We start from the raw sequence: 11229 nt of genomic DNA, 5'->3' as shown, positions 1-11229 counted from the left end.
AAATTTCGTAAAATCTCATTCACATTGTTAAAGTGTCCTTACCTGCTACAGCTTTGGCGGCATATGTTAAAGTATGTAGTACGACGGAAAACCCGCAGCAACCGTCCTAAATACAATTTAATGATGATTTAACTCGCTTGAACAAAAGCCATACTCAAACTTCACCACCACCAAATCGAAAAATCACAATCGTATCAAAAGTTATAAAATCATTCTCCCCATTCATTGCAATAATGACGCGCTACCTGTCCCATTGTTGTCCAGCTTCTATAGCAACTTTCACATCATTAGAAGACAGCCTTCGGCATTCAAATTTAGCCGACCAGAATTAATGCAAACATAATCAATTTAAATCAACGCCAATTATGCTTAGAATTTAGTGTTTTTAATTTAATTTTTTGAAATGCTAGATTAGACTCCTGCAGCCATCTGCAGGGCAATAGCCACATTTGTGCCATCGGCTGCCACCTATTGAGTAGTAGCTGCATTTCCGTTCATACATAGAGAACTTTGTATATAAAAGAGTGAGGGATGAATGAATCAAAACAACAAATTAGTAAAGTAAAAATGTATTTTGATAAAAGTAAAAAGTGGCATAATTAATTACATCTCAGCACAATAAAGCAATTTTCTTTCATTATATAAAAACGACGGGATCCTTCAATTGTACCATTGTTTCTCTCACTTTTTTCAAATTTTCTAGTAAAACATTTGCAGTGAAGGGTACCATAGTGACTTTGTGACTGTCTCCATTAATGACCAATTCCAAGGAAACACAATTTGTTGTGTTATCGACTTCCGCTGTGATATTATCCAACTGATTAACTGCAAAGATGATTAATACGAAGTAGTTTATAGTTTCGTTTTTTACCTCTAAGTGATTGTTTTTTGAAGTGACTTGTTAATTCTTCAGAGTGCTCATCGACGACGCGTTTAACTGAAGTGCTGTGTTCTCTAGGAAGCCCTAATTGTTGCAGCTCACTATGTAGAGCACTGCTATTGCAGTTGAAACGTACAGCTGATGTTATAATAAATGATAAACAAGCTACGCAAGCTTTCAAATCAATGTCTACGTCTAGAACAAAACAACTAGCATAAGATTCAATCAATCACCGTATCTCTACCTAATTTTGAATCAGAAAAAAGTTGCTCGGCTTTATTTATCTAAAACAAATATAATTGATAAAAGGCCTTACTCTAACGCGGTTGTTTACATCAACTGGTGGCTTTATAATCCCTTGAACCACAATTTGAGCTAAAAGTTTTAATTTAATTGATGATAATCGGGAAAGGGTGTATATTTCGGCCAAAAGCCAATCGGGACAATCAGCTTCGCCACAAAAGCGAAATTTCTGAAAAATATTCAATTAAATGAGCTTATCCTAGCGTTTTAATTACCATTTTTGTAAATAAACTAAATTTTGAGTAAAATCATAACCTAAACATAAGAACTGTCAAAAATGGGAGTGTTACAGGAAAAGTCATGTCGGTGAAGAATGAACATCAACATGAACATTACAGTCGACCAGACAATCGGAGCTAGCACCATTTACCAACCATTATCGTTTTCTACAACTAAGTTCACACCAGGAAAATTACCAAAATAATTGTAAATTATTATAAAAATTTTGATAATTTTCCTGGCGTAAACTTGGCTGTAGAAAACGAGAATGGTGGAGAAATAATGCTAGCTCCCTACACAGCGATTGTCTGGTCGACTGTAATGTTCATGGTGCCAGCACCATTTTTGGTGCTATCTTCACCGATATGGAAACGTCAACTACAGGCCATTAAATAACTACTATAACCGCATAATGTAAAAAATAGTTTTAGTGCAGCTGTATATGTTACGTTTTTTAAAAATATTTTTTGTCTAAAAGTTTTGAAATGTTACGCAACCACCATTACGCGCTTGCATTCCTCGTAGACTATGTCTTTACATAACTTGAGTCCGGAAAAGTCCGGACTCGTTATGGACTGGAAGGTAGTTGCATTTTTTTGTGTTTGACAATGAAGTAATAAATGAAAAACCATTTGTGGGAAACAGGTGTTTATTTCATTGAACATTACAGTTTGAATCACCAAGATATGTAGTAACGGCGTTTTAAAATACAATTATTAAGTGTGGGAGTAATTGACACGTTTGGCCGTCATTTGGAGATTAGCGTTTTTGTAGTTAAAATTTCTTGAGTGTGGACTATTTATTAATTATTACAAACGCACAATTACATAAGTTGTATTATTTGTTTTCGTTAGCACTCAAGTGAGTTTTGGAAATTTATTACGTAACGATGTAAAATTGCAACAATTTGGTCAGGGATAACAACGTTGGTACTGATACACTTCTGTTGGAAACATGCATCGTAGAATATATCACATAATAGCTTAGCGTTCATTATAATAATTATAAAGCGCGGGTTAATATACAGGGCATTTTAAAAAAATATTTGGTCTCTTATGCAACATTATTGGCGCTTTTTCAGTAAAAAATAGCTATCTAGCAAAAGAAAAAGTTCGGTCGTGTGGTTTTAGAGCATACCCTGTAGATGCGTAAAAGTATTATTTGTTGCACCAATAATATTCCACACAAACATTTATATTTAATTATAAAAATTAATTCAAATTCAAACATTCAACAACTTTTACGTAGAATTTCAAGTATATAAACGTTTTAATCACGGTGTCTAAGGCCAACACAATTTTTTATAAACCTTATATTACGCCTTAATTATACTGAAGCGAAAAAATAACTTGGAGAGTTCCAGCTATCCTAGTCTACCAATCACAAATCGTGTAATTTTAAGAATCATGCAATAGGAAGACGAAATCAAAATTTAAACAAAAAACCTGGAATTTATTATTATTCTCGAAATACTAATACGTGTAGTAAATTGGTCAAAAAGCTATATATCAAGAAATCTCCCTATCTAACGCGGCTAAGCTTTTGGTACGGATAATAACCTCAAACGAGCGATTTTATCAATCCAACGATCATCAAAATCAGCGACACTGGCAGAATTGAGCATTTTCCCTGCGAATTAAGCTTCAATCGCTGCCGATACTCCTCCAGCAGCTTCACAGCTTTGTCACCTGGTGGATTCAAACACTCGAATTCGCAACATCGCTCGCCCACACGAAACTCCTTGCAAAACTGAAACCAAAAAACTTATTATTATTTTTTATTCCAAAACCAAAGAAATTTTAAAGCTAAAAATTGCAAAAGAAAAAAGAAAAAACAGAAAAATTAAAATTATGTAAAGCTAAGTGACCGAAAAAGTAATAATTAAAAAACTATTAAAATGAAAAGTAAGAACATTAATGAGATAATATAGCAAAACCACAAAAAACTGGAAAATTGAGGAAATTATTAATATGACATAGTATGGCGAAATTAAAAAACCAAAAAGCTGGAATACTGGAAGCTTAAGAAACAAAAATTCTTTAGATGTAAAATAAGTATTAAATTAAACTAAATACACGTGCTAATAGAAAATTGAAGAAATTGAAATTGAAGAAATGAGGATGTTAAAAATTCATTTAGATACAACAAATTTAGGACTTTAGGAAAAATAAAAGTGTGTCAAATATTTCCATTTTCAACAAAATTTTGAGTTTCAAGAAAAGCGTGTTTCACTTATGAGTTGCACTCCATATAAAAAATCCAGATGGAAAATTTTAGCGCGCCACTTAAAAATTTATTATTCTCGGGAGAAAAGCCAAGGAATTTCTTAACAAAACGTTTATAAGTGCCAGAAAGCTGTTGATTTAAGGCCTGACCTTACCCATAATTAAGAAAGAAGCAAAACATAAATTCGGAGAGTGTATTTTGCAATATCATTTCAGATTATTGAAAAATATCTAGAGCACAGAAATCCGACAGTTTTTTGTTCAGTTTCGTAATTGAGACTGAGGTTCGGGTCTGGCTCGAATTTTTAAATCTATTAAGTATTGATTAATAACATTTTCGTAAAGACTTGACAGGAGATTGATTGGAAGGAGCTTGTGGAAACTTCAGTGTTACCGGAATTTTTCAGAAGCACTTTTGTTATTTTATCAGCTTTGTAGGAAATTACTAAAATACTGAAAACAATTTTTAAATTAGGCACGAAATACGCCAGAAACTCCAATTTAAAATTACGATTTTTTTAAATGCGCCAGAAAGTCAAAGATTAAATTTACGAGTAATAAATAGATAAATATGGTATAAATGGTATATTTCTTTTAAAAATTACCCCGATAGGGGATGTGACCAACTAGTGCTTTTAAGGACATTTAATATCAATTCTCTAGAAGTTAGGAGAATTATCTCAAGTATTGCTCTTGTTAATAAGATAATTTTTCTGGTTCCTAGAATTAACTCACGGCACCCCCTGACTTTTTACAGTTGCAGTTGTAATACGAATGTTCTATTAAAATCACCTTTATATGTAATGTGTAGTAATTTTAACAAAATTAGCAGTAGTTGTGATATTTATTTTCATTCATTTAATTACATTAAAAATCATATAATTAGTTACTTTAGTGGCTAGGTAAAATTTAATTTTAGTTCTTGTTTCTTAATTTATTATTATAGTATTATTATTAGTTTGTTTTAGTTTATTTAAATTATTAGTTTTTGCTTGCAGCACGATCATTAAGTTTAAGTTTATTTTCTGTAATTGGGTGTTTCACCTGTTGAAAATAAAATAAATATTATTATTATTATTATTATTATTATTATTATAAAAGTATTATCTACTCCACTCACGAAAAAACTAAGGAGCCTCAAAAGATATACAAACAAACTTCGTCTTTCTTGTTCGAGAGGCACAGACTTAACTAATATTTTCATGTTTAATATCACAGTTTTTGGAATGGCTTTGTTTACAAGAAAGTTAATTATTTGATTGCGGATGCCAAATTTTACGAGCTTTAAAGCTTAGGACAAATTGGTGCAGGATAAAAACTGCGCTGAAACAATGCTTTCAATTAAGCTTTAGTAATAACATAAATGAGGAAGCAACGTCGCAAAAGCCCGTGCGTGTGTATCATGGTTTTCGATCTCCCACGGGACGTTGTCAACCTTCCGAAGTCAAGGCTAGTTAATTGCGTCTGTTCATCCTGCGGGAGGATTGAGAGGAATGAACTTATTAGAGCAAAAAGCGCGTTTTGTTGCGAAAGTGATTGTCGGCCGTGGTCGTAACAAGCCGAAGTAGTGAGTCTTCAAGTGTCCATTTGGCGTGTCTTGGGCCGTTTCTTGGGAATTCCCGAAAAGGAAAGTGTCGGTGGCAAGCCGTGTTTATTGGTATTGATTGGCGCGTAATGCAGTCGAGCTGTATGAAATTATACACCGAGTAAACAGTCGGTACTCACGTAAGGCGGGTCGCAATAAATCGCTTTACACCACATGGGCTCCGAGTGATAACAAACGCACATTGTGCACACAGCCGGGCCAGGGACGTAGAGCAAGCCATGAGCTATCGTCTGGCCTTGGAAATCGGTGCAGTCCTCCTCTATTGCCCCTGAAAGCAGAAAATCAATTTTTGGCAAAAAGGCGAAAAATTTGTTGTCGAGTTGATATAATTAGATTAATTTACGTGATAGCTGCTTCAAAGGGACGCAAGTCCTTTGTGAATTTAGTCAGCACCGCTTTCGTCAAAAATTTATCGATTTATTATCGGAATGAAGTCACCTGGAGCGTCTTTTAATAGAAAGAGGCATAAAGTGGCTTGCCAACTTGCAAACGCGACTTTGGCACGGCATTTCTACGATAAAACAGAAGTATTACCTGCTTTAATAACAAGAGGATTAGACGGTTTACTTGCAGATATTTGGCCGATATCTGGAAAATAAAAACTCACTTCAATCCGAGGACAAATCCCATTTGGTGCTCTGTGCTGAAATGTGTTCGTGTCATTGTGATAATTCAATCAGTTGACAAGTGCACTGCATTCATTAAAATCGCGTTTCATAAATAAAAATCAATAACTCGGCTAGAAATTAGACAGGACGACAGTTTATATTCACGTATCACGGAAAAATTTCGATAAATAAGATAATACGAGCTTTTCCACATAAAACTTACACTAAAACGACCCTAAACCCTGAATGAAATATTTTATGGATTATTTTATATTCATGCTGAGAACTGTACTCATTCTACAATTGTAAAATATGAAAAACGGTCTTTCTTGTTGCAACCCTCTTGCAATAATAAATTATCTACTTGAATTTCTACATGCGACTAAAACAATGAGGAGCCTCCTCCTCGAGCCTCCTCTAGAGCTCTTATCAAGCAACAGCCCGACTTGTTAATATTCCAAAATAGAACAAGAATATTTATCAACTTGTAACACCTCTAACTACGCCCGACACTATTTTTCAGCAAGCAGAACCGGCGCATCCACCATTTTTCTTCAGATAAATTATGTAGTATTTCTGAAACGCGCGATGTTATTAAATCATTCCAAAAATTTTCATTGCCTGTCCACATACTACTCTGGCTAATTTTGACAACATTTAATCGAACTGAAGCTCTTGCATAACGATTCCATAAGCCGGTGAATCAATTAAAAGGATCGCCATAGCGACAAGTGGCTCGAAATGCAACTAAGTTAACCTTTCACAGGTTGGCAACTATTTTCGGAGTCGGTGAATAATAAATCACGCCTATTAGATTAACCGGGCGTTTCGCATGCTTACACTTAGGTGAGGATTAAAGGTTTTGGAGGTTCATATACGCAGTGACCATAATTTACGTGGCGTTGTTATTTGACAAGTGATTAATATTTCGCGGTCTCATTGTAGATTTAATTGTAAAATATAGCTGACAGAAAGCGACATTTAAGCTGTTGTGTTAGCGTAACGTGAGCGATGACTGTTTAATGAAAAAGTGCCAAGCTCCATGCTGACAATAAACAATAAAATATGAATTGCGGGAAATTATTTTAGTGTTTTTGCAAACTGAACCTTTCTGCTCTAAAATCGTGTCATTGGCGGATTCAGCTTGAATGCCAGTCGGCTGCTGTGGCGGTGGGGACTCATCTACAATAATAATTAATGCGTAAAAATTGCAAGAAGTCGGTCAGTGAGATAAAACTGTTATTTCATCGGCGATCGACTCATGGAAATGGGGCGTTGTAAGAAACGCTTTTCTTTTTGGCTTGTTCGCTATTTGCCTAAGCCGAGGATTTCCCCCCGTTATTTTTAAACAACGAAATAATCGCACGTCCTGTACTCCCTTAATCGGAGTGTTTGGCATTTTGCTTGCACAATCCCGTCAAATAATTAAACCTACAATGTTACCATTTGAAAAATGTCAGTGGCGTCAGGTGCCATAAATCACTCCAATTGGGCAAAATGTAGTAACTCTTCACTAAAAATTTTCAATATAGGGCGCGCGATCTTTAATATCAATCATAAATTAAGAGGTGCCGGCAGATCTCTCTCCTTAGCCTCATAATTTTGTGCATTTATGTAAGAAAAGAAAGTCGCGCTTATCGGATTAATCCACATTTCGGCGAATCTGACCAATTTTAACGACTGGACCAATTAAGATTATTAGGCAGCTCGTCAATATTGGACCTAAAAATAGATCGACGTTCATTTCCACCTGTCGTTCGCGCAGTTTTATGGAAGTTTCGAAGTGTTTTCCTTGCTAATTAATGATCTCCGATGTGAAAATTCTTAAATGCAAACGCGTTATTGCAGACGTCATAGTTTATCGATTCAGTAGTCGCAACTGTATAGCAAAGCATAGTACCTGCAATGCGGACTCATGCTCGATTTTCGCTCTTCAAGAAGCTACAATAAGGACTAGAATTGCGTAGCAACGTCGAGACTAGTTTTTATATTTATATTTCATGCAATTTGAACGGCTAGGGTTCGATTTTTGTGGTAAATTACCGATCAACATTTTTAATGTTTGACGGGAAGAGGGGCGATTTTATTTAAACTTTTATTTTTATTGTTTCACACTTTATCACCTGGCTTTTTACGGCTCGGCGGGGAACAGTTTCGAACAAAATTTCGCATAAATTTCCGCTTAACTATTCATAAACCGAAAATAATTAAATTCAACCCATATGTGCTTTAGGTTTATTTTAAAAGCTTTATTATGCATTCGGAATTCAAATCACGATTGCTCATCGTTATTCATATTCGAGCATTTTCACGGTGGGATTCCAGATCAGAGCCTGATAAAGTAACTGTCTTTGGCTGAATATTTCAGTCTTAACCAAATCCCGTATTTATGCGGATACATAAAACTTACTCAAACAAAAATTGCAGATTTAATATTTGAACAACGAACCGGGATAACTAAATTTTGCAGGCCGGAACGGCGACAAATTAGGAGCTAAATATTTCACCAAAACTGCACTGGAAAAGCGAATTTACGCGGACACACATGCCGTAGATAAGAAATCGCCAAATTAGCTTTACCGGTAACATCGGAGTCGCGACGTTAAATAATAAACCCGATAAAGACTATTTGGATGTCGTGACTCCAAATCGGACCTTTTACGGCTGTTTATTTCTGTTGTTGACGAAGCGACTATTAATTTGTTTCTGTTCTAAAGCTGCGACTGTCTTTCTCAAACAAAGAGGCACCTTGTGCAAATTTACTTAATACGTAATTGAATCGTTTAAATAAATATTTTGTCCAGTCTCCTCGAAAATAAAGGAGGAGCAAATGATTTTGTACAACTCTCGGATCATTGTTCTGGATCCTAACAGCGTGTCGATTATCCCAGCAAGGTCCTAACGACTTCCTTTTTAGGACCGGGATTAGAATTCGGCAAAAACCGTTCCATTTCCCGATTAATTACCAGCAGAAAAAGTCCATTTTCGCGATCAGCCAAGCTTTTGATTTTGTGAAAATCTGGTCGTAAAGCGTGGGTGTCTGGCGATATTTTCGTGACTTCCTGTCGGCAAATCGGCGTTTCGTAAAATTGGCAAAAAGTTGGCGCTAGGTGATATCGATTTCGTCGAGTTGCGGCTGAAATTGTCAATATGTGGGTAGACAATTTCGCCGTCACTGGTTTCCCATAAATCAGTCATTATGAAAATTGAGCTATGCTGAGCCGCTCTTAATATAAATACTTCATTAAAGGAAGCTTTGTCGTGGGTTTGCCTAACAAATTGCATTCTTGAACAAGAAATCGCACGCCGGCCTTGACCCGTTTTAAATGTTTTATTGTGTAAATGGGAGAGTTGCCAAAAGCTCGCTCCGATAATTCGGCTAAGATTCGAGCTTGACCGGCCTGCATCGATTATCCCCAACAAACCGTTTTCACCTTTATTAAAATTGATCCGAACTAGTTATGACAAATGACGTTAGGTCAAGGTTCAACTTTCAATATTCGTTTAATAAGCTAATGTCGGTTTCATAACCGCGCAAAATGTTGGCGGAATGATAAATTCGAGCTTGCCTCAAATTTTATTACAAGAAATCGGCGAAAAGCTTCTTCCAAATTGCACTCGCAACGAGGGATTTACGGCTCCAACTAACACGCAGAAATAAATAGCGCTTAATTTATTTAGTTTTTACAACACAATTGCTCGTCCATTCCATCTATCGATACAGTTATTTCCGTTAATTGGGGGTTTAAACTTTGAGTGGTGGTTGGGGCTAATAATAATTTTTGTTAACGCACCCTCGTCATTCCTTGTCACGCAATCAGCCTTATCCGCAAGTATTTACTTGTTGTGGTGGGTTTACCGTAAATCGATAACAAAAATTTGTCGAGCTTTGTCAAAAAAAAGTTTATTCATGTGGGAAAATTCCGCGCGGTCGTGAATGGGAAATTCTCTTTTATTCGTTTGGAGAGGCGTAATTAGGGCCTCACGAAAAACGCGAATTCAATTTCGGAAAAGTTTGAAAGTTATCGATGCGCAGGTCGCAGTGTTATTGTTAAAAAATGTGCAGTGGGTGTGCACTTACCGGTGAAACCGTTGAAAGTAAGGATAAGTATGAAAATTCCGAAAAAATGCGACATAACGAACCATGGATGTTAGTAAAACACCGATTGATTCATAAAACTGCGATATCGTGCCTCATGTAGCGTTGTTTTAGCAATGACAGTTTGAACAGAACTGTGCGGCACGCGATTCTATCCCGGAAAGTGGTGAACTGTTTGAATTTTTTGCTAGACAGAGAGGGAAGAGCTGCGGATAGTAGGGATAACGCTACTAAGGCACGACGCCAGAAAACTCATATTTTTGATTTATTACATTAGATCAAATTCGGAACGGTTGTCGCTGATTCGAAGCCATCACCCGGCGCATCCACCACAATTTCAACAACTTTCTTTTACTACTTTGAGAGATTTTTAAAGCCGCGGTTTTGTTTATTAGTTTGACACGGCGTTGTCGCGGTTACACGACCCTTTCGCTGCTAACACTCTACTTAATTGGGCAATTTGCTTGTTAAGTGCAATGTCAATCGCTAAATTCGTCAGTCTAGGGCGTAACGAAAGTCTATTGGTTTTTACATTATCAGAGGCAACTGTCTTACATAAGCCGCAGAGCAGCAGGAAGCACCCTCTAGTGGCCGGAAACAACGTCCACCAGTAAACAGCAGACATTTACTTTAAATTACAGAGAGAGTACTCGAAAAAGTGCCAAACAGGTTTAGGAAACTTCTTCAAACCGGTTTTTTTAAAACCAAACCGGTTTCTTTAAATGCACTACTTACGAAGTTCTTGCTGTCTAAGTTTTAAACACCGAAAAAATTAATCAATTAATTGTCGGCAATACAAAAGAATAAGTAGTTATTTTGAAAAATATTTTTGAGTGAGTAGTTGCGAGCCTTGGAGTGAAGGCTGCGAGTTTGCTCGAATTGTGTGAATGTGGCGCTCTTTCTCGTAGCCTTCGAGATGTGAGATAAAGGAGTCGTCCGGATCTGTATAAATTAATTGCAACATTGCGGGTGAATTGTGGCTAATCGGCAATTAGTGTCGAAATATTGTGTGAACTGTATCAAAATACCAGATCAGGCGTTGATTTGTGCAAGATTGTCGATTTGATTGCTTATGAGGATGGTAAATGACCGCCAATTTGGGTCAGATTCCTTCAGTTACATAAAAGTTACAAGTATTTTGGGTGTATCTGCAGATTTTATATAATACGTTTCCAAATAAAATCGAAGCAGGTTCTTCCTCATACATTTTCTAGTAAAATATTTCTTATATTTTATACGTAAGTCTCGAATTTATCTGGGATGTACCTTGTAAACCCGCTCCATGAATG

At 36.2% G+C, this 11229-nt stretch overlaps 2 protein-coding genes across 4 annotated transcripts; both read right to left on the bottom strand.

Annotated features, from left to right (window-relative positions):
* Positions 1 to 553: 553 nt before the first annotated feature.
* Positions 554 to 1539, bottom strand: LOC103313031 (uncharacterized protein). The gene is made up of 5 exons (XM_008195190.3): positions 1399 to 1539; positions 1215 to 1352; positions 1125 to 1164; positions 872 to 1075; positions 554 to 825 (listed from the first exon to the last, which is right to left on the bottom strand). The coding sequence occupies exons 1-5, from the start codon at positions 1399 to 1401 to the stop codon at positions 638 to 640; spliced, it is 573 nt and encodes a 190-aa protein (XP_008193412.1). The 5' UTR covers positions 1402 to 1539; the 3' UTR covers positions 554 to 637.
* Positions 1540 to 2033: 494 nt separating this feature from the next.
* LOC658122 (hypothetical protein) lies at positions 2034 to 10161 on the bottom strand. 3 transcript variants are annotated; one of them, XM_015980291.2, is made up of 5 exons: positions 9923 to 10161; positions 6949 to 7023; positions 5768 to 5821; positions 5353 to 5501; positions 2034 to 3151 (listed from the first exon to the last, which is right to left on the bottom strand). In XM_015980291.2, the coding sequence occupies exons 1-5, from the start codon at positions 9975 to 9977 to the stop codon at positions 2963 to 2965; spliced, it is 522 nt and encodes a 173-aa protein (XP_015835777.1). In that variant the 5' UTR covers positions 9978 to 10161; the 3' UTR covers positions 2034 to 2962. The 3 variants fall into 3 exon arrangements, with proteins under 3 accessions (XP_015835777.1, XP_015835783.1, XP_008193410.1); XM_015980297.2 differs by lacking the exon at positions 5768 to 5821; XM_008195188.3 differs by lacking the exon at positions 6949 to 7023 and having other exon boundaries at positions 9923 to 10150.
* Positions 10162 to 11229: the final 1068 nt, after the last annotated feature.

The sequence above is a fragment of the Tribolium castaneum genome, chromosome 10 (assembly GCF_031307605.1).
Source record: "Tribolium castaneum strain GA2 chromosome 10, icTriCast1.1, whole genome shotgun sequence".
In the NCBI taxonomy this organism is placed as follows: domain Eukaryota; kingdom Metazoa; phylum Arthropoda; class Insecta; order Coleoptera; family Tenebrionidae; genus Tribolium; species Tribolium castaneum.
The sequence above is the reverse complement of the archived record's forward strand: the minus strand, read 5'-3'. Positions and strand labels throughout refer to the sequence as shown.